Consider the following 23,987-nt stretch of genomic DNA (forward strand, 5'->3'; position numbering starts at 1 on the left):
TTTATGATTTGCTGGTCAGGGATGAGAAGCTAACTGGACTGTTTCAGAGAGAGAGAGAGAGAGAGAGAGAGAGAGGAGGCAGCAGCCATCTGTGTGTTCTGCTGCACTGGATGCAGTCTCCATGGCAACATGGTGCTCCCGCAGCAAAATCCTGGGAAGATGGTTTGGTCTCCACCCCCATGCGCATGCACAAAGGCGCTCCACACACACTTGCAAGGAGGATGGTGCTCATGCTTCCGCTGTCCACACACACACACACACACACACACACACACACACACACACACAGACACACACACACACACACACACACACACACACACACACACAGAGATCTTACAAACCCCACTATCACAATTTTCCTGTCCATATATTTCACTGTTACGTCTTCTCTGTACCACCCCAGCTCTAAATGATATACACAAACTTACAATAACAACATTGTTATTTATCCTTGCGAGGAACTTGAACCCTGTGTCCCACCCTTTTTCAATTAATTATTCTTTGTCACTCTCTTCTCACTTTCTCTGTGTCTCTCTTTTTACACCACTCCATCAGCATCTCCCTTTTAAATTGAGCTCTACATTTGTCACTATTTCCAGTGAATCCAATTATTAGAGTTTCCAGCAGGTAATTTTATCTCTCTCGTTCCTCCTATTAGTTACCCTGCATCTACACTCTGTGTGTGTGTGTGTGTGTGTGTGTGAGGAGGAGAGAAAGAGTGATAGACTGGTTGCCTTTTCTGTTTATCACTCAGACTGACTGGTTCTCTCATATGAAGCATTATCATTTTTGATAGTGTGGGCTTTTCTCATTCTCCTTACACATGCAATCAAAAGAGAGAGAGGAGAGGTAAGAGAAAGTGATGGCACGATTTTAAAAATTTCTCTGTCTCTTTGTTGCCATCTCCCCTTCACTCTGCTCATCTCTTACACTATTGGTCAATCCAGCCCCCTCCCATTTTCACACCAGCCAGTCAGCTTGTACATTCTCTTGCCTCCTAAGAGCCCCTCTCTCTCTCTCCTTCAGTTGTGTTCCCTCCCTCTAGCACACACATACATGCGTTAAAGCCTGATCCCGATCACACTCACACACACACACACACACACACCACACGCCCTGTTCCTGCCTCCCTCCCTAGACTCTGTGTGAGGTGCTTTTTTGCTTTGGCGATGTCAGGTTTTGTGGACGGATATTGCTCCCTATGGAGGAGAGCGTGCTGAAACTTCCTTGTACATCTCTCTCATCTGTCAGGAACCTGCTGTAAGTAGATCTTTCTCTCCAATCCTTGCTCTTTCATGCCATTCCCACTGTGTGCCAGCGCTCATTCCTTCATCCTCCACTATTTCCATCTCACACCCTTCTCCCCTTGGCAGAGGGTGCAAGCCTTTCCTCCATCTCATGTCTCCCTCTCTGCACTCCATCCCTCCCTCCCACTGGTGGACGCATACACCCTATGATGTCTGTATGCAAACTAATGCTGCAGGCCATATGCTGGCCTATGATGGGGTTGTACTGTGCAGCATATCCTGAGAATATTTCCTCATTGTGTACGTGAGACACCCTCTGTGAGGCTGACATGACTGTGATTATAGATGAGTGGAGAGATAGGCGGCAGTTATCTGTGCTGGATAAGTGGTGTGGTGATATTCTGATGTGACTGCAGACAGGGGGACACTCAAAATAATGATTTGTGGCTCGATGCAGCATGTTTTTTTTTTTCAAGATATTGTTTGCATTGAGTGTGTAATAACTTGAACGAGAGATTGTTTTATTGAAGAAATTTAAACATGAATAAAAAAATCGTGTTTCTTCCAGAAAGCACAGTCTTTTGTGTAATATGATATTATTCACTACACTATATTATAAACAATGATATTTCACACCATCACAGGTGAAAACCTCTTAGGTCCACAAGTTTGGGGATTTTTACAATTTCAGATTACATGCATTACATGGACTGAGCAATTTCTACAATCAGGTCAGTCCCAGAAAAACATTTCAAAACTCATTGGCTAGTATCAATAATGCACTGACATCTAGCCTAAAGCAAGACTGTTTTACTCAGTAAAGTTTGCCTTTACTCAGTCAGTAAAATGGGTTTCAGGAGGTTTAAATAATCTTTCACCAGTTCCATACTTTCATGCAATAATCTACCAAGATACAGTTGATGATGTTGTGAGCAGAACCTTACTTTGACCTCAAGCATATGTTTTGAATAGAACTCCAACAAGACACTCAGGGACTCAGCAGAGGTGTGCACTCTTGAACATGTATGTGCAGAAAGGCTGGGATGTTGAACAGGGACGTTTAAAAAAAAGAAGAAGATTGAAATAGTGGTCCAGGGGCACCTTTAGTCGCTGTGGGGGGAAGTGAAGACTGGAATGTCCAGCTGGCATGGGAGGAATGTCACCGGAGCTGCATGGGAGGGGTGAGAGTCAGGCGAGGTGGGATGTGAACTTAACCACACACTGAATGATTAACTGAATGGTCGCCAATACTGTAACTACTAGATTTTCTGCCCCATTTGTGTCATAACTGTCATATACACCTGTCTAGATTGTTTCTGTTCAGGTGTTGATGTCGTCATTGTAAGAGAGCTGTCGCTTTGCTTGGATTATCAGCTCACTTGATACACACACATACTGTATATTACATCTTTCTGTAAATGAATGAGATAACTGTCTGTAACTTGACCCTTCAGACCTGGCATCTAGCACCGTGACAAATAACCTGACACCAGCGGTAATAACATAGTTAGTTGTGATAGTTGTAACCTGTGTGTGTGCGTTTGAAGGTGTGCTGCTCTCTTCATCCTCCTTGCACACTTTATCAGTTCTAAGGTGACTGTGTTGCCATGGGTAACAGCAACAGAATTCCTCCTCCACTCTGCTTGGCCAAGGAAATGTTTGTGCAAGTCTAAGTTTATGTTTTTTTTTTATGCTACTTTGATCAGAGAGGGGGGAAAGGTCTTCATGATAAAACTTGTACTTTGGCACAGTATCAGACAGCTCAATACGCTCAGCTCGGTACGGCTCAAACTCATTCATTCTAAGTTTTAACTTTGTGAGTCTGAAGACAAGAAAGTCTGAGTGAAGTCTAAAAGCTAGAAGAGTTCCTCTGAGAGATGTAACAGCTTCAGCTGGGAATTCTGTAAGAGTCTGGTCAGGTTAATTGTTGTTACCCTCTGCTGTAAAAGCTGCGATGGCTAATACAGCTTTAATTACTTTTTATTTCATTTTAGTTTTTATTCATTTTTACAAATATCCAACTCCAACTTTTTCCAACACAATGTTAGACTCAGCTATCACATTACATGATTATTTGTTAATTTGTCTACAGATGCCCTAACACAAACTGGCAATAAGACCATTGTGTTTATCTGTCTGAAGTGATGGGTTAACAGTCATGTGGAAGTGACGTTAGACATCACAGGCTTATTTGTTCTATGTTATGGTGTCAGTTTCTATGCGCACTGTATTTTATGTCATAGGTTTTAGTATATATACAGTTTGTGTTTTATGTAGTTCATGTTCAGCTTTATGTGCATTTTATGCTTCACTTGGAAGCACAAACAATTGTTTCCTCTGGGACAAAGAAATATGATGTTTAAGTTGATGATTTAAACTTCATTTTCTGTCTGATCCTAATTAATTCTGCTGGCACAGTTGCTATCTGGCAGCAACTTCACCCGTCGTGTCGTGTACCTTGTTTGGTTACGAAATATGAGTGTATGTGTGTCTGCACATGCTGGTATAAATATGTGAGTGCATGTTTGTGCTTTGATTGTGGGCATTCAGGTTTTCCAAAGCATATTCAACCATATTATTTTGTATTGTGGGGGGAGAGCCTTGGGTGAAAGCTTAGTGACTGAGCTGAGAGATGCAGTCATGTCATGTTGGATATATTTAGATAGATCCCTCAAGGGAGCTCAGTAATAGCACTGGCCATATTGTGCCATTTCTTTAGCATTGCATATCATATTAGCAATAAAACACTCTTGTTTTACCTTTGTTTGGTCAATTTCTAAATTCAGTTAAGCATTTTATTAGAGAGAAATTGCTTTGCAGACTGATTTTACAAGAGAATTTTGTATTGATGTTTCAATTTATTATAAGCTATGAGCTAAAGGTCCAAAGTGGAAGATATTCTGCATGCCATTGGTATTATATAGCACTGGCATTTCCTATTGTTGTATATCAATACAACTGAAGGATTGATCTGTTACACTCGCTGACCTGTTAAAACAATTTACTATTGATGTTCCTGTGTTCACTGTCTTGTAATCCTTGAACCAGTCATGTGTAGGTTCATTACCCCTTGAAGGATACACACTCCCCCTCATATACAGTAGGTTCTGTATGTATGCAAAGCAGCATTTGCACTGTTTCTGTTTCTGTTAGTATGAGAAAAATAATAAAAGTGAGTTCTCTTTAGTGTACATCACTCTTTCCCAAGACTAGAAATTAGATAATCAAGGCTGTGGTAGCTTGGTGATAGCAGTTGGTCATCATTTTTCCAAGGTGTTTCAGTTTTTGCTGAAATCTGGCTTAATACAGTATGCCCAGCAAACGTGATATAGTAGTGTGTTTAAGACTATAGCACAACACGAAAGCAATGTATTTAGAAATCCACAGGGCAAATAAGGTTAGATGAACAGAAAACTTGTAATTTAGCCATTTACTATGGATTAATGATGATGTGTTGGAGCACTTAGTGTCTTTATGCTATTCTGGGATCAAATTAAAACGGTAAACCCACTTGTAATCAGCTTTAATCAAACCTCTGCAAATAAAAATAAATCCTGTCGCCATGCTGCAAGTGCAGTTAGGCAAAAGAGAAAAGCAACAGATTTGATATCTGAAGCCCTCAAACTGAACTCTGTCAGTATCTGTGTGTGGGGAAATCTTGATTTGTTGTCTATCTGTGTGTTCTTTTTTTTTTCCATTGGCATGCTTCTGTGGTAATGACGTGCAGCTAGAGTTGCGTGCACCTGTGTGTCTGTGTGTGTTCATGTGTGCTTGCGTGCTGGAGTGTGAGCCGTGTGTTAATATGTTGATACAGGCGGTTCCTGTGACACATTCCTGCCCAGCTTGGCTCAGATCAGGCAAGCTGATAATTTTAGCTGTGCTTATGTCAGTCAGTCCGCTGTGTGTGGATAGTGAAGAGAAGGTACCACTCGTCAACATTTGTCATCCACTACATCATCCTTGCCAGTGGACTATACATGATGTGTGTGTTGTAACATGTTAGTCAGCAGACAGGACTCCCTGTTTTTTTCTGACCTGCCATCATAGCAGCAATCTGCTGCTTCAAGCTGACTGACTACAAGACAAGCAACATTTGATTTGGCATCATAAATGTGTGGTCAGTATTTGATTTTTTTTATAGAAAAAAACACTTGTACAACACTGTGTAGTTCTGCACTACCTTTGTGAAGCCTTTTGTATTCAGTTTGTGTTGAGATGGCATCAGAAAGGTGTTCGTTCAACCCTCACTTTGAGGCCTTTTTGAACTGGATTGCATTACATTGGAAGGAGTACTGTTATGTTGTCCACCGGGAGTGTGGTTTAGGCCTCCTAGTTCTCCTGGTTCATGTGCACAGGTTGACAGACGTGCAAATCATAAATCTGCTGACCTATCAGCATGACGAACAAATGATGGAATTTCTGATCCCCTTAAGTAAATAAATTTCCACCCTGTTAGGAATCTGAGCCGTAATGCACGTGTATGATTCAATTACAGGGTTCTTCATGATGTCTGTTTAATATGAGCAGCATGCGAAAAAAACCAAAAACAAACTAGCAGACTTTCACACTTAGGCAGGCTGTTCTGCTTCTTGCAACCAGAGAGTAAGAAAAAACAAATCTCCAGGTCATGTTACATAAAAGAATGTATTTTATCTCTGACACTTCGCTGTGTTTGATTTTGGTGTGTGTGTTTCTGTGATGTGAAGGGCATGTGAGCAAAACGCCCATGGCTAAGCGCTTTTATTCTTCTGTTGTGATTGGTGTGCATGTTTTTAGGATATTTGGGTTAAACCTAATTTTTTACCCTTTTCTTCTCTAAAAGCACCCAGATGATGACAAACAGCTAAACTTCCCACGTACCTGGATAAATAAACACTCAAAGACATGGAAGGTCTGTTGAACTTCAAATTACCTGAACCATCATTGTGGTCGGGGTTCTATTACGCCATGTGACACAGAGCTGTTTAAGTTAAAATATGTTTAGCTCAAGGTGTCTATTCCCTCAGTTATTTAAAGAAACAAATTATTTCAGGATCAGCTCCTCTACCCTGTGGCACACGCTCCTCTTTCACTGAAATAATTCTCTCTGCTAGGAGAGGGAGAGGGCCGGGTAGGATAAGAAAGAGGGTGTAGAATCTGTGCATCATGTAATGTTCCCTTTGAATGTATTTAACTTCAAAATATTCCAATATACCCTTGTAATATACACTTATAAGTGCCGTGCAAATTCTGTTGATGTCCAGTGTGAAACACATGCACGAATAATGAATGTCAATGTCAAGTGAGTTTGTTTGATGTTCATAATTCAGTGCAAATGAGAGCAGAACGAAAAGAAATTGCCTTTTATCAAAATTGGTCTGATATCAAGAGGTTGTGACAGTACGAGAGTGCGCACACACTGGCTCTGCATCATGTACTCCAAGAGATGTGAAGGAGCCTGTATCTCCCTATCTGAGCTGCTCATGTATCCAGTTCTCAAGCCTCAGTGGAGTTGAGCTGCTGCTCTGATGTCTGCCTTGATGTTATTCATGTCAAGAGTCTCTTGATGAAGTTCCGTTTGCAACAGAGTGAATATGAGGGGAGATAAAATGGTTTTATGACTGCAGTGGTCACAGAAACACATTTATTTGTGGTTTATTTCAGAGGTGTAGGGGATTGAAATGTGAGCACTTGACTTAATTATTTCTGTTTTGTGAGACACTTTTACTCTATACCTACTTATTTTTGTGTTACTCAACTGATGTTGTTGTGATCTTTTAAATTATTAAAGAATGTGAGTATGTTTGTAAGGACTGTTTGTGTGCATGTAAAGCAAAGGATATTTGTGTGAAGTGGAGCACTCGGTACACAATTTACGCTCACACACCTGCTTTCCCTGAGGCCAGCTGTGGTATAAAGACAGCTGGGTAGCTGCCACAGCATTTGAAAGGAAACATCAGTAGTTTCTTTTCAGCACATCAGTCAATCTGTGATTTGCATAGACCTGTGTGTTTACTATGAGCTGCCAACAACAAGCCTCTTTCTTACAATAGTATGTGCATAGTCTCAAATGTGTACATAGCCCTATATTGTGTCTGTATGATGCATTTATGATGTATTTAGATAGAATAGCAGAGACACTGGGCGTATGCTGATAATTCCCTTATAACACAAACCTTATTACTAGTTATGCCAGCATTATGCAGGTCAACTTTCATGCTCTATCTTGTTCTTCCATTCTTAACTTTGTATATAATCACACATGCTGGCAACCATTAAAAGACACAGTAACCCTGAGGATGTGATGGCAATGCTTTGGGATGCTAATGCTGTGGTGAGCGACAGCGTGCACAAATAAATCTCAGATGTGTGATATGTGCATTACATGTATTGGAGAGTTATGGGACAAGGGACAGGCTTGTGTAAATGTTTAGCATGTGGATCCTTCTCGAGTGTTTCTGAGTCATATACTGTGCTGGTCATCTGAGGATCCCTGCGCTTTTTCGCAGTGTGTGTGCAGCTCAGAGCACGTGCCTGCCAGTGGTGTGAAGGGGATGAGAACTGATAGCTCTATATATAGAAGTATATGTATGTGGAGGCTTAAGACTGGACTGTGCAGGAGAATGGAGGCTTGCCGAGCATACTAACGAGGGTTACACAGGCTGGTCCATACACGCCATCTATCAGCTCTGAGTGTGTATTCTTGTACTTATATCTTTGTGAGGGCTAAATGAAGGTTTAAACCCTCAGAATGTGGTGTGTGTGTGTTTTTGTATGCGTGTAACTTGAGCAGCTAAGGAGGAAATGGGGAGGTGGGCTATAGTATGACTCAGATTGAAACAGCTGACTGTGTCTGTGTGTGTGTGTATGAATGTGTGTGTGTGTGTGTGTGTGTGTGTGTGTGTGTGTGTGTGTGTGTGTGTGTGTGTGAGGGATGGTGTCAGGCCTGGAGCTGTCAGTCTCTAACACTATCGTGGTGGCCCCAAGATATCAGGATGGTGCTGTGTTATACAAGAACCTTCTCATTATTCAGTGTTAGTGTGTGTGTGTGAATGTACTGTATATACAGTATCTGCATGCCCCCTCTTCTTCCTCGTCCTCATCACTTTTCCTTCTCATCTTGTTCTTGAGTCCTTTTCCCCTTCACCTCTTACTCCTCCTACACATATTTACTTTTTCTAAGCATACCAATCATGAGGTTTCAGAGCACAGCAGGCAGGACTCTTAAAACACATAAAACACAAGTTTGAGCAAAAAATAACAAGGCATCGGGTGTGCAGCACTGAGCGGAGGCACATTATTGGCTGCAAGCAAGCACAGCAGCACCCTTAACCCTCGTTACTCACTCTCACTCTTACAGAACCTTTCTTGTCACATTATCCGTCGTGTGACTTCCACAAGGTGGAGAATAAAAAACTAACACCAGCCTGAAGTGGGTGTGGATTTTTGTGTTGGATTTCCTAGAGAACATCACTATTATTATTGGTATTGTTACCGCCTTTTACTGACCCTGGGGCAGAACAGTTTCTTTTGGTTGTTGATATTGCACAAGGCGCAGAGTTAACTGCTGCACTGTGTTTTCTTCTACCAATTAGCTCACACTAAAGTTCCTCTCAAAGCATTATATGGACTTTCTGCTAAGATAACCATATTTAGCTAGAGCCTGTTTATTATTTTTATTCAGAATAAAAGTGCAAATTAAAAGAAAGTAGAGGTATAAACCTTTTAATATCTGAAAATATGTAATGTAACACAATAACTTTTTTATTTTGTCATTATTTATAGCCTTTTTGTGTCTACTGTCCTCCTATGATATTATGTGTACTAGTTTCAGGAGACTCATTTTGGGTAACACTGGTGGTTCGTCTTCCTCTCGTTTAATAACTGCAGGAGTCATATATTCTGATAAAACTGTCGTTTCAGCAGAAAGCGCAGCGGTAAACCAATAATGCTGTGGAGTGCTCACTGCAGGGGTGACAATAGTCAGTCTCAAAAGGCTGCCCACACTGGAGTTCTGCATTTGGTATATTGGTCATGTCAGATACCCTATCTCTAATTACTTACTGTGGAGCATGAAAACAAAACATCCTATTAGATTGTTCTATCCAGTGGCAATATGTTTGTGAGAGTTGATTTAGTTTGGAAAGAACACGCATCAGATCTTGTAACTACTGTCAAGTTGACCAAGCGTTTGACTTGTTTGGTTAACAGGTATAAAAAGTTTCATAACCACAATGGTTCCTACTCAAATCAATGGAAGTGCTTAAGAGGCTGCAGCATTATAAAAAACACTGCCACAGTAGTCTGCATGGGTGAGTACAATAAATTTGATGCAGAGAGCTACTGATCTGTCATTCTCTGAGTGGTATTTTCAACCTCTTATCCTTTACTTCCTGTTACACCCACCACAGCAGTCTGGCCTGTGAGTTTAGGATGATGGGGTTTTGGAAAGGTGTGTGTGGGCATAGAGGATGCGGTGCCGGAAACGAGGGAGGAGAGATGGCTGGACTCAATCCGCACAGATTAACTGTAGACTGGGTTTTTTGTCAGAGAATCATCACCTCTTGCTCCAGATTAAACTCTGACCACTTCATACGAACAGGGCGTTTAAGGGATTGGGTGCAAAATCATCCTGTGACAAGATATTTCGACTTGAAATTCAAAATGATAATCCCCTTTTCAGTATTAAGGGTCTTTCTTAATCCCTGCATATGTGTAATTTGATACTATAATGTTAGACGGAGAGGCATATGTTCCAAATTCTCATTTTAAGTTTTTTTTAAAGGTAACATCATGATTTATATAACTCTGTGTGTGTGTTTAGCTGCCCTGCATGTGTCTGTGTGTGAGTGTGCATGTGCGTACTTGGCTGGCTAAGTAATGGCATATTTCTTCATAACTGTTGGAGGCCAGATGATCCAAATGTTTAGATGATCAGCTGCTAGTCCTGATCGTTATTAGGCGCTACTCATCATAGTTTTGAGTGTGCACACCATTTCATATATTAAATAATTATGCAGCAGGATTTATGGGCAATATGTTCCTGGATTCAAGATTGTTGTCTTTCCAGCTTCTACAGTCTTCCGCTTGTCTGTTTCAGTCTTTACCTCTCACTCCCTCTGGCCAGCACGAATTGTTGGCCTATGATGCAATCCCTCGTCCTTGCTAGTTTAAGTTTCCCAGCCAATCAAAGCACGGCAGTGGGAGGGTACCCAGTCAGCTCAAGCTTGTAAACAGCACTGACAGTAGGAGGGACTTTAAATTTACAGTCCCACCCTCTGTTGTCAACCCTTTTCAGCCTTTTTCAGCTTGCGTGTGTTGTGTGTTGTGTGGAAAAAGGAAAAGGAAGAGTGGTCAGCAGGGCAGAGTGGAAGAGACGAGAGGGTGGGGGCCGTGGTGGGGGAGTGGGCGTGCACGTGTGAGTCAGGGCGTGTGCTGATTCTTCAGTGTTACACTGACTTAACACAGAGCTGCCATGGAGCCTTCTAGACTGGTCTACTCCACACTTCTGACAGTAGGTAGTCTTTCTGTCAACCCTGTGTGTGTTTTTCCTCATGTACATGCATGTGTGCATGTGTGACTTTATAGTCCATTTATCAGCCCAGCTGTTACTAGAGAGGAGTGTGTTAGTTTGTATGTTTGTCCAAGCGGTCAGCACATGTTCATTGGTGCTGTACAGGTGCATGACAGTGAGCAGAGAGCAGAAGGGCTGATACTTTTTCTGTATTCACTGTCTCTCTGTCCCTTTTCCCTGTCCTCTTGTTGAACTGGGAAGAAGACGTTTAATTTCCTGTCTTGCTTCCTCCCTTTTTTTTCCCACTTCATTTCTACGCGTGTGTTATAAGAGATACACATGAGCTGTGAGGATCCCATTGTACGGTAAAGCAACAGCAGAGGTTTCAGTGCTGAATGAGACAAAGAAAACTGTTACTTTTGTATTCGGTAAAGCCAGCAGTGAATAGACTCATTGTGTGTTCACGCCAGGGTTGTTAGCTTGTTGTCACACACAAACATGCTGCACACACACACACACACACACACACACACACACACACACACACACACACACACACACACACACACACACACACACAAATAATTAGCTACACATACAAATGCTGTAATCCTGAGAGTTTAGGGAATTAGTCAGGCTAAGGTCACAACATCACTGCTGTTATTACTGTGCATGATAATATAATAATTCACATAATGGCCAGGAGAATTATAACGCATTTCATTTTGATGGTATTAGTTGACAGCTCTATGCAGGATGTGTCCTCTCATTCATAATTTTTTTGAATCTCCCTGCAGTCCTGTTTGGGCTTGGCTTTATCCCACCATGCTGCGTTTAACTGCAGAGCCCAAATTCTAAATCTGCACGTCTTCACTCACTTTTTTAACTTGCCAAGCCTGTCAGTTAGCTGGTCATGGTTACTTTAGAGCATCAAAACTAAGCATCGTGGTCTACTTAGGAGTTTAAGTGGGCATGAATGAAGTAACACAGTCTGTTGAATGCATATAACTACAAACATGCGTACCCACCCACTCATGTGCGTGCATGCATGACTATCACGAGTGTCTGTTGTTGCACCAAGTATGCATTTTATGGTAAAGCTGGAAAATACAAGAGCTTTGCAAAAGCCCTATGCCTTTCATGCATTAGCTAAACTGTAAGTTCAAAGGAAATGTTAAATAAAGTTTAAAAGTTTGGTTTTTTTCATCCCAGTGTTTTGAGAAAGAATTCTTATTTGGGATTTAGTGGGCTCCAGATTCTTCTTTTACTGTGGTCCACCCAATAGAAATGTGTTTTTAAAATATAACCAACAGTAAACAAATGGACACCATCCACTTCCCTCTCCAGCAGTCTTAAGACCCCCGGTCTTATTTTAGTTTCACTGTCATTGCTTCCTCGCCTACCCACTAATACATGTGTCTAAATTTAGACCAACGTCATTACAGATGATATTAGCATCAGTGTGTTCTAGTACAGAAAGAGAATGACAGAGAAGTGTGAGAACTGTACTGAAATATACAGTACATCCTGTTGTTGATCCCTCTTTAGTTCTACTTTCTATCAAGAGACATTCAAGCGTCTTTTCATCAGAATCCAGCAGAGACAACTGGATACTCTTGAAGTGCCAGTTTTCAGCGCAGGATTTATAGAGAACAATGCACATTTAGATTTAGACAAAACATAAGCTACTTACCAATAATCATTTCCTTCGGACACCCTGCCTGTCCCTAACAGAGTGTGAATGTGACATGTCGTTCTCATAGCTGACAGCTTAAGAAGTGACCTTTACCCTCCCAGTCTACATTCCGTGTGTCGTTGGATCTTCTGTGTGTGTGTGTGTGTGTGTGTGTGTGTGTGTTTGTGTGTGCGCAGTGGGCAATAACTGACAATAGGACATGAGCAGAGATGGGACATAGGGGATTGAGTGCTGTATTAGATCCAGCAGTGACAGATGTGCGGGGGGGGGTCTGGTGGGGATGATGATTATCAGTGTGTGTGTCCTTGTCATTGAGTGTGTAATGTTCATAACTACTGTTATGATGTTTGTTTGAGACACATGCTGTTATTTGTATGAGCATATGAGTGCATGGCTGTGTCTGATACATGAATAATACACGTGTTCATCTTCTGAGAAAATGTGTGTAGACTACATTGCTAGAGCCAGTCAGCAACACAGAGATAAAAATGACTTGCACAGTATTTATCAAAGGTACCAGTTTCAAGCCATAGGTCAAGTCAGGTGAAACTGTTTTCCAACGGATACATTATCATGGCTACTTTCATCACAAAAAAGTAATTGTTGCAAATGGCATGTGTGCGTTTTGTGATTCAGACTGGATGTTTTTCCACAGTTAACACTTCCCACTGCATTTACATACTAGGTGAATAGCAATGGGAACATGCTGCAGTAGCATCTTTAACATACCACTGTAATTATTATGCCATATGTGTTAGGGCTTGCACTGATGAATGTGAAAGTGGGCCACATTGGAAACAGCTCTGGTTTGTGTTGCTAGGCAGAATATCCATACCTTGCAGCTGTATTTTCATAATGGATGAGATTATGTAAGGCATCCTTTGTTCTGGTCACCTCACAAGAGTTTTGCTACTATTTCAAATTGTCACTGACATATATGCATGGCCATTTATTTAGTGTGTTATTTAAAATGTATGTATGTATTCTCGATCTAGTTTAAATCAGTGCCAGCATAAAAGATTTTGTAACATTTAATATACATATAAAACAATTTCAGAACTGACAGAAGTCTGTGTTTAAAGGCAACATTTTCCAAATTTAAGCAAAAGAGCGCCTAGCCACCAGTATTTAAATGCAGGATTATAACCTGCTATCACTCACAAATTGATAGACAGGTCTTATACACACAACAACTAAATAGAACTGCTACATCACTCCATTTGTAAACAGGCCAATATGTGTGAAGCACACATTCAATTTTATTTTTCACTCTTTAATTATATATGTACTGTAAATCTATGTGTATGTACATGATCAAAAATGACTGATTTCGACTACCAATATTGACGGACTGACAAACACAAATAGAAAAAAACATAGACGCTATTCAGCACATTCTGGTTTCAGTCACGTGTGTGTGTATTTTTAGTATGTTTTTGTGTACCTGTGTGGCCAGAAGGCTTGTTTTAATGCATTAGTGTGGATTTGTAATGAAAGGCTCATCTTTAACCACAGACTGCACTTACTGTTTCATTACAAAACTTGTAGTTTCTTTTATTTTCCTGCTTTGGTGTTAGCTGCAGTGGTAACTCAAAGCCAGACACATGGTCATACTGGTTGGTCTACATCTGCTGCTGTCTGTACACTCAGGACTGGTGCCAGCTTCTATTTCACACAGTTCTCTTTCAGCTGGCTTTTGTCTGGTATTAACCTAGAAATAACACCATAACAATGGACGTGTTTTTGTACTAATCAAGGAATTAAACAGCTTTGTTTCCTTCGGTCCCTGGTACCTCCTGTGGTAAGTTTGCTCAGCATTAGTGGCAAAGTGACACTCTCACTTTCAAGCTTTTATAGACAAATATAAACACATATTTCATGCATTTATCTTTGTGTCTCTGCAGGTTAACTGCTGTCATTGTCCGTGGCTTTAAATGTCCTCTGCCATGGCAAAGCGCGAGGCTGGGAGCACCAGCCCTGTGGTGCGTCAGATAGACAAGCAGTTTCTGGTCTGCAGCATCTGTCTGGATCACTACCGCAACCCCAAGGTCCTGCCCTGTCTTCACACCTTCTGTGAAAGGTAACTGACATTTGTCCTCTCTGCTTCAATGACAATTGGCAAAAGTCCTAATTACCTACACTTCCCTCAAGATAAACCTGACACAAATCCAAGTCTCTGCTCACCCCTACTTACACCGTCTCCTACATGTAGCTTTTCTACATACCTACCGTAGCTCTTTCCCTGCCACTACTTATCCTCCCATCCTATCACTGAAGAATATTTACATGGCCCCCTAATAGAGAAACCTCATCTATTGCAAATCCCTGCCCACAATTAAACAGCTCAGAGCACTTCTTCTCACAGACTCCACTGGGATAAGCGCATTCCTCAGCATCAGGGGCCGCCAACCACTGCAGTCTGAGAAAAGGTTCATTGTTGGGAGACACAATTACAATGCCTCAATCTACATTTCCTCAGAAAGATGACACACCCTCAGACGATACTTACTGGGGCCTTTTCGTGCCGAGCCAAGCAGAAGAGGCTTTTGGAAAGCTTGTTGTGGGTCAGGGTGGGAGGATGAAGAATGAAGAGGGAGGTATGTTGTTAGGTACAGAGGATAACTGGGATTATGTTTCAGACTGGTTTATTTCTAAATCTATGATCAAACAAATATTTACAGAATAGTTTTGAATGGCCACACAGTGTATGGGATAAATCCTTTTTCCATGCAGTGTGAGGGGCATTTGCCCACCAGAGGGTAAGTTTAATCCCTGGTTTAACTGGATGGCATCTGATGTGGAGCCCTGCTGAGGTGAACAGATTTTTGTCTGGAGCTATACATGATGTTGCCAGACAGATGTTTTATTACAGGATGGGTTGATGTAGTTTAAGCAGTTTTAGGGCTGAGCTGGTATTGGTATTGTCTGCCTTTTTTAATTTTGTTCCCCTTTTCCTCTTCCTGTGATTATCTGTCATTGGGCACATAAACCTACACTAAAACTACTTCCTAATATCCTAATTGTGTGCTCGCTATTCAGAGATCAGGAGGATGAGTTTGCCAGGGGTTATGATACTGTTTCAAATTATGCCAAAATAAATGACATCTTCCTACAATAGGGACATGTGGCTACTTGTACTCATGATTGTAGGATTTTATTTTACAAGGATGAGTGTGGCACTATTGCTAAAACAATTAGTCAATTAATCGATTAGGGGTTTGATAGAAAATGAATCAACAATTTAGGTTAACAATGAATTATGTATTGACTGCAGTTTACATAGGCTTGGTTGATACAAGCCTGTGTGGTGTCATAAATTAAACAGAATAGTGTTAGCATGCAGCCCAAGCAGCTGCCAGACATCCTTGTGTACAGCAACAGAGACTTATCCTCGACACTGACCTCAGGTTTCTTCAGAATTCTGAGAAACCTCTCTGTTGCTGTACACAAGGATGTCTGGCAGCTGCTTGGGCTGCTTCTTGCAGCATTAACCACCAATTTGGTGATGACACAAAAACAAACGTGCATCACATGCTGGATGGTAGCTGGCTGTAGGCCAGGCTTTCGGTGTAATCTGCATATTGCAGCTGAACTTTGCTGACTGTGGGTTTGGTTTTTGGCTTGAAGGTGTCTAATGTTAAATAGACTGCCTCCTAGGGGCAATTGAACCTGCACAACATCCTCGGCCTTTAGGGGCCGGTGGGATTGATGTGTGACTGCTGCCAGGATGAGGCCAGGCCAGAATCCAAAACCTCCTTACACGCACACACACGCACACACAAACATGCAGAAGCAAAAACAAACATGCGGCACTAAAAACAAACATGCGGCACTAAAACATCTATTCTGTCTTCTTCGTCTTTTGCGTCTCTGTTAGGCAGATTGGTTTACTTACTCAAAGAGAAAGTGTGCGTGTTTTCTCCTGAGGCTGTGGTTTCTGCATATTGACTTGGAGCCACACTTTCCCCCTATTAGTTGTGACAGGAGCACTATTTAGGCACTCTCTCAATTACGGTGATAAGCTGACAGCTCTCTCTCTCTAGTGTCTTCCTCTCCTTCTCTCTCTGCTGTATTGGTAAATTGAATATGACTAATAATTACACACAGAATTGCTCAGATAGATTTTATACTCTAATTCTTGCTTTCTTTATTTGTTGACTCCCTCCCTCCAGTTGTCTCCAGAACTACATTCCCCCAGAGTCTCTGACGCTGTCGTGTCCAGTGTGTCGGCAGACGTCCATCCTGCCAGAGAAAGGAGTTTGTGCTCTACAGAACAACTTCTTCATCACTAATCTCATGGAGGTTTGACTCTTAATTCCTTTTTTTTAACTTCTAGTCTGACACAAATGTGTTAGCCAAACAGGATTTTCCAGTACATGGATTTACATTGAACAAAAGGCAAAACACTGATGAAACCAATTATGAGGTTAACAACAAAGCAAAGATTATTTAAAACAATTACACACAAAGAAATGGGATGGAGGGTGTGTGTGTTCCTGTACTGCTGCTTTTGTGAGAACAATTTTTGGTGTTAAACAGAGGGAGGACATGTTTGTAGACTAAGGTAATTCTGGACAGTCCTCTTTTCTTCAAGGGGCACTTTTTAGGGTTTGTTTTAAATTCAAGGTTCCAGGGTTTCCATCAGGCATGTAGGAGTGATGATTAAGGACAGAATTGTGAATATAGGGAATGAATGTATTGAATGGAGGATGCTCAAAAGTATAGAAGTACAAGAATGTGTGTTCTTGTCATGAAGAGAATAAAGTCAACAACAGACTACAAGGAAATTTATACAAAGAGAAAAGCATCTGGGGGCCTATAGGTTAGGACATCATATACTGTTATTGCAGTGTCCCTAGTTTAATTTGATTCTGGCCCTTTATTTCATGTCATTCCCCCTCTCCCTACCTTTGTTTCCAGTCACCTCTCAATTGTCCATGGCAATAAAGGCAAAATACCCCAAACAATCCTTATAAAAAAGAGAAGAAACAACCCCATGCCACACAGTACACAAGAAAACAGATCATCATCATCATCTTGCAAGTCTATCGAAACTTGCTCATTGAACAACAGCATGATGAAGTTTAAAATGTTTTTGACCAGGTCCTTCAACGAGAACCAGAGTGCTCGCGGCCGGAGGCCTGCAGTGTCCTCGAGTCAGTCAGTGCTGCAGCTGCAGGGAAGCCCCTCTGCTGCCCAAACCATGAGGGAAAGGTAGGAAGCCCTTTTGTGATGCCTCAGCCCAGTCATCATCTCACCAAAATTGCCCTACCTCTTTTGTTTCTAGCAATAATTAATCTAAAAGAATCCTTACTTACCTGCAATGCCCAGCAAGAGTGAATGATCTTTTTTACTCTGTTTGTCTCCCTCTACAGGTGATGGAGTTCTACTGCGAGTCTTGTGAGACAGCCATGTGTCTGGACTGTACAGAGGGTGAGCACCGGGAGCATGTGACTGTTCCTCTACGGGATGTAGTAGAACAGCACAAGGCCGCGCTGAAGACGCAGCTGGATGCCATACACAGCAGGTGGGGATACGATGATAAAGCTTTCAAAATATTTCCTTCACATCAGGTGTTTGGAAGCTTAAGCATTTGGCCCAGATTTGGCATCTGCTTTCAAAGATCACCTGTGCCTGACATGGCAAAACATGGTACTGGTATAGTGGGCCATTTTCATTATGGAAGGAATAACAAGAATAATATAGTTTTTGTAGCTTCATAGCTAGTTCTTTAGCAGAATATTCCATTTTATTTAGGATTTATTATATAATCATAGTTGTGGTTTTTATTTTTATTGTACTTTTTATTTTTAACTCTTTTGCTTCTTTTTAGTTTCAGTTCTACAATTTTTGGAAGGAAATTTCACTCTGTGTCATCTTGCAGGCTCCCTCAGCTAACAGCAGCCATCGAGCTGGTGAGTGAGATCTCTCGCCAGCTAAATGAAAGGAAGACTGAGGCAGTCGCAGAGATTACCAGTACGTTTGAGGAGCTGGAACGGGCGCTGCATCAGCGCAAGACGGCCCTGATTACAGACCTGGAGAACATCTGCAGCACTAAGCAGAAGGTTAGTTCACATATAATCAGCACATGCACTCACACACGCGCTCGCTCATTGTCAGATGCACAAACACACATAGGCATTTTACAAACAAGTAGTTGAACATGACCTGCCACATGTCTCACTTTCCTGTCAACACACTTCAGCCTGCTGACGTAATGATTTTGACTTTGTCCACTCTTCCTCTCTCCTCCTCCTCTTGCTCTTTTGTGTCCCTTTTTTCTTTATCTTCCACTTACCTGAGCGCAGGTCCTGCAGGCCCAGCTTTCATCTCTCCTCCAGGGGAAGGAACACATCCAGAGCAGTTGCAGCTTTACGGAGCAGGCTCTGAGCCATGGGAGTGCTACTGAGGTGGGCTGGCAGATTGTAATTTAACATAATAATTTGTAGGTTGCAATGCATGTGGGAAGCTATCAAATGTGTTGCAGTAGTGTAGCAGGATGTGAGCTCTTGTAAAATAATTGAATATTTTTGTATTAAAAAAACATAAATGGGGAAAAAAATGATTTAGGATACAATATGTGTCTCTTGCAAGTGTAGGTGCTGTTAGTTCAGAAGCAGATGAGCGAGCGGGTAACAGCACTGGCCAGACATGACTTCCCAGAGAGGCCACATCAGAATGCACACCTGGATTGTCAGGTATCAACTGTTGTTTATTCTGATTCAAACTATTTCTCTGCTCTCGATTTTCATTATGGTGGTCGACTGATATTCCCACATGGTCACAGTTTTATACAATTTCAAATGAAAAATGAGGCATGTATGGCACAGGTTTTTTCTACCTACCTATTTACTTTTTTCCCCCTATCGAGGTTGTGAGAGTCTGTGTAGTTGAGGTTTGTTTTTCATATGTTTTGTAAAAAGATAAAAAACAAAACAAGGTGTTTTAAGCCCTTTCTAACTTTAGCAGGGGGTTGATTGCTGTAAGGAAAAAAATTGCTTTTCGCAAACATAAACATTGAAGCTGTGTTAAACACTTTTTGAGAACTATTTTGACAGCTTCTATTCCAAAAGAAACTCACAAACACAGCCTTAATGTTCCATCAGCTTGTTAGTTGTTATCTCATTGCAGTTCTATTTCTGGCCACCTGACAACTTTAAGTGCAATATTCACTCTCCTTTTAACTCCAGTTTGTTCTCCACCAACTCAGTCCTGAGAAAAATATAAATATATATAATATAAATATGACTTTCTTCACCAGCTACAGTTTCATCCCAGGCAGGTAGCATACACTTATCTTATTTTAGCTTTTAGGGATTATTTTGTGGTTGGCTGTCACATCATATGGAACCATGAAAATTAAACTTTAGAGAGCAGTAAGGGAAGGGTACATCTTGTGTGCTGTCTGCTCCAGGTGGAGACTGAAGGTCTGCGCCGCTCCATCCAGAACCTGGGTGTTCTCCTCACCACAGCCGCTGTGGCTCACACCTCCGTCGCCACGGGAGAGGGCCTCCGCCACGCAGCAACTGGGCAGCACCACACAATTACTGTGACAACAAAAGACAAAGTACTGTTTTTATATTATTTAGCCTCACTGCCATTTGCTACATGTAGAGTGAACCTGGAGCATTTAGCTTTTGATTTATTCTATTGACCAATGTGTTTATTTGCTTTAGTCACATATTTCAGTTTATTTCATTCAAATTCACGTTTCATGCTATTTTTCTCTTGTTGTTGTCTTGCAAGAAGTCAGTTATTTTATGGTGGCCACTCTGGTCACCAAGGCAATTAACAGGGATTATTATTATCAAAAACAAATCTGTTAGGAGCTTGTGTTGTGTCTGTAGAAAGTGCTGCCTTAGAGGCTGCAACCATGTGCATATTGCTTGAACAAGAAGGGATTTATTTTTTTGTCTGAAATTGAATCAGTGACCTCTATCTGCAGGATGGAGAGTTGGTGCGGACAGGAAATGCTGTTTTAAAAGCAGAGATAGCGTCTGCTGATGGGAGCCGCGCTGCAGAGACAGAGATAGCAGACAATAAAAATGGGACATATGAGGTGGGCTACATGTTACGCTCTGAGGGAGAGTACTCTTTCACTCTATTGCTGTATGGCCAGCCGATACGGGGCAGCCCGTTCCGCCTGCGGGCGGTCAAGCCCTCAGATGTGCCACAATCTCCAGATGACGTGAAGAGGAGGGTGAAGTCTCCCAGCGGGACCGGGGGCCACATACGGCAGAAGGCAGTGCGACGGCCTTCCAGCATGTACAGCACCACCAAGAAAAAGGAGAACCCCATCGAGGATGAGCTCATCTACAGAGTGGGTAAGATAGATGACCCATCCAGGAGAGAATACTTATCACGTACAACAAGTTTGTAGATTGACATCCTCCAGTATGTTGTCAGAAAACAAATATGGATGTTGTGAAAAGGGTAGTAGAGAGAATTTGGTGGTTGCTTCCTTGCATTAAAATGTTGAATCTCAGGTGTCCCTGCCATGCAAAGATAATATAACTTCCACAAATAAATAAAGGTACAAGCAGGCCTTTCAAGTCTCTGCAAGTTCATTTTTGAACTGTACTGATATGAATCTAAACCTGCATTTGCCTGCAAGGTAAATTATGCTTTGAAAAATGATCAGCATCAGTGCACAGTGTCAGAAATGTTTAATTCAAAGCCACTAGTATGAGCATTTAAGCTAAAGTGTCACACACTGAGACAAAGGTGAAAATCATCAAATGGCACTTTTACTGAGTGTGTAATCATTTTTTTGTCAGGTACCCGGGGCAGAGAAAAGGGGGAGTTCACAAATCTGCAGGGAATCTCAGCCTCTAGTAACGGCAGAGTGGTGGTGGCTGACAGCAACAACCAGTGCATACAGGTGAGACAGACACAGAGAGGAAAATGCATGTAAGTGCAACCAAGAATGCCTTTGTGGAAAATACTGTTGTAGTACTGTGATCATATTTTCACTCAAAAAGGGATCTTTGATGGAACTGATTACAGGTATTCTCCAATGATGGCCAGTTCAAGATGCGCTTTGGGGTCAGAGGTCGGTCTCCGGGGCAGCTGCAGAGACCGACAGGCGTCACTGTGGACATGAACGGTGACATTGTGGTGGCTGACTATGACAATCGATGGGTCAGCATCTTCTCCTCTGACGGCAAGTTTAAGGTGAGATTTCTTAGCTTGTTATTAGCTAAACAGTACTAAAAATACAGTATTCCTAATAGGAAAGGTTTATTCATTTATTATGTCTTTCCCTATTGAAAGTTTTCTGAAGTAAAAGAAAATCCTGCCTGAACAATTTATCATGCAGGATTAGCCTCCTACTTTCTTAGGTGAAACATAACAAAATATTATTAAGAAGGACAGAAGCTTGTTAAAAAAATGTGTTTCAAAGTCTTTCATGTCTTTCTCTCCCTGCGAAAATTCTCTTTGTCTTCCTCCCTCACAGAATAAGATCGGTGCAGGCCGGCTCATGGGTCCTAAAGGAGTGGCTGTGGATAAGAACGGACACATCATCACTGTGGACAACAAGGCCTGCTGTGTCTTCATCTTTCAGTCCAATGGGAAGCTGGTGACTAAGTTTGGAGGCAGGGGGACGTCTGACAGACAGTTTGCAGGTGAGAAGGAGGCCTTAATATATAACAACAGACCTCTTTTTAACACTGACAGGGAGCTCACAAACAATGCCCTCTCTTTCAATATCTGTCAGTGAGGCAGCAGTGTCTACCAGCTTTTTAAAGTAAATCCCTCATGATATTTCTTTTTATTTACATATGACAACAAAAAATATGATATGGATACTATATATATAATTCTGGATTTTGAAAGAGCTCTGCAACATGTTTTGCAGCGTGCATTTCTCCATTGTTCAGGATTGATGTAAGAAAAGGCACTCATTGTGAACACCCTGACTAGTGTAGGTGCAGTTTAAAATGCCAGTTTGGGGCAGCAAACAACATGAACAGCAGTTATGATTGAGGTTTTTTATTTCAATAGTGCACTACATTATAATATAACAATCTGGTATATTCTCCAGAAGCTGCCTTCCTCTCCAAAATTGTCCTCATAAATACATACATGCAGTAAATGAAACTAACAGCGAGGAAAAAAACATCTAAAGACAACAACTAATGTATGCTTGTGTTCTCATTCTATTTCTGAATATAGATCAATGCATTACATCACATGTTACGTTCTGTTTAAAAATGTAAGCCTATTTACTGTATACTTTAAGGCAACGCCCCAGGCGATGCAGTGACGCCCTGCTCCCCTCACAAACTGCGTTTCTGCTGACCACCCTACTCTCTCTTCTTCTTTGCTTATCCTTTTTCTCTGACTACCTATTTTTCTGTTTTTCCTCCTGTTTTTCAATCCAGAAAAACTTGGCCCAAACTTAAATAAATCTGGCTCAGTTTTCAGTAAGTACTAAGTGTGGCCTTGCTGCAACCTTAATCCCACAGTGCAGTGCCCTCTGTCTAACCCGACTCCCTGATTATGTGTCTGACCTCCTGAAAACTCGGATTGTTGACAAACTGTTGGATCAAGCCGTGCCTGTAAAATAATAATCAGATACAAGTACATGCACATTGTAATAATCACTTACTATTACAATAATGAACATTTTGTCATTTTGCATTGTGTTTTTTGTGTAAATGGCTATGAAAAGATCAGTGTGAATGATTTTCACTGCTCCGACTCCAGTGCCATGAAACTAACCGATGTTCCCGATGATCGGAGGATTGAATCTCAGAGCCTTGAGCCTTTCCATATAATCCAATTTAGAGTTTTAGTACTGTTTTGAAATTCTGAAAAAAACAGGAAAACAATTGTGTAAGTTAAAGCATCCAATGCATGAATAGAATGCCATCAAACTACTCCAGGCAAACCAGAACAGCTAACTGTATAATTTAGCTAGGTTATGTTATTGCAGCTTTAGGCACAACTAGTTGAAATTTGTGTTTAAACAGTAAAGGGAATGGTGCAAACTACAGGAATCCATTCCTGTTCCAAGTAAAGCAAATTCCACAACTAACCTGCATCTCTCTCCTTATCTAGGTCCGCACTTTGTTGCAGTGAACAATAAGAATGAAATTATTGTGACCGATTTTCACAATCATTCTGTGAAGGTAAGACATGCTTCGTCCTGCACTCAAATGATGAATTATCTCCAAAGTTGCCACAAGCATATATGTACTAATGTAATGTTCTGTCATTTAGATACGTTTTATATATAGTTAACAGTGATTATACTGTATGTATCAAAGTGCACGTGGAGATGTAGACAAAATGTGTGTTTTTACTGACTTCCTGTCCCAGGTGTACAGTGCAGATGGAGAGTTCTTGTTCAAATTTGGCTCTCATGGTGAGGGCAATGGCCAGTTCAATGCACCCACTGGTGTGGCTGTGGATGCCAACGGAAACATCATTGTAGCTGACTGGGGAAACAGCAGAATACAGGTGAAACTTACAAAGAAAAAGTTACATTAAGTCATGAAATGCTATGGAAAAGGAAACATTTTATTATAAAAAAGCAGTATCT

At 41.3% G+C, this 23,987-nt stretch overlaps 1 protein-coding gene across 5 annotated transcripts in view; it reads left to right on the forward strand.

Annotated features, from left to right (window-relative positions):
- trim3b (tripartite motif containing 3b) overlaps positions 1-23,987 on the forward strand; it is a 33,078-nt gene that overhangs the window by 6,711 nt on the left and 2,380 nt on the right. The window contains exons 1-16 of one of the 5 annotated variants that reach the window (XM_044221843.1): positions 1,026-1,263; positions 14,344-14,519; positions 16,612-16,741; positions 17,543-17,653; positions 17,815-17,966; positions 18,324-18,504; positions 18,748-18,849; positions 19,039-19,137; positions 19,854-20,006; positions 20,385-20,763; positions 21,217-21,320; positions 21,446-21,613; positions 21,897-22,065; positions 22,825-22,866; positions 23,504-23,574; positions 23,765-23,905. In XM_044221843.1, the coding sequence (XP_044077778.1) occupies positions 14,374-14,519; positions 16,612-16,741; positions 17,543-17,653; positions 17,815-17,966; positions 18,324-18,504; positions 18,748-18,849; positions 19,039-19,137; positions 19,854-20,006; positions 20,385-20,763; positions 21,217-21,320; positions 21,446-21,613; positions 21,897-22,065; positions 22,825-22,866; positions 23,504-23,574; positions 23,765-23,905 (2,148 nt within the window). In that variant the 5' untranslated portion in view covers positions 1,026-1,263; positions 14,344-14,373. Of the gene's footprint in view, positions 1-1,025; positions 1,264-5,348; positions 5,368-10,587; positions 10,744-14,343; positions 14,520-16,611; positions 16,742-17,542; positions 17,654-17,814; positions 17,967-18,323; positions 18,505-18,747; positions 18,850-19,038; positions 19,138-19,853; positions 20,007-20,384; positions 20,764-21,216; positions 21,321-21,445; positions 21,614-21,896; positions 22,066-22,824; positions 22,867-23,503; positions 23,575-23,764; positions 23,906-23,987 lie in introns of those variants that run through there. The other 4 variants (XM_044221846.1, XM_044221842.1, XM_044221844.1 and 1 more) reach the window with 4 other exon arrangements.

The sequence above is a fragment of the Siniperca chuatsi genome, linkage group LG14, assembly GCF_020085105.1.
Source record: "Siniperca chuatsi isolate FFG_IHB_CAS linkage group LG14, ASM2008510v1, whole genome shotgun sequence".
NCBI lineage: Eukaryota > Metazoa > Chordata > Actinopteri > Centrarchiformes > Sinipercidae > Siniperca > Siniperca chuatsi.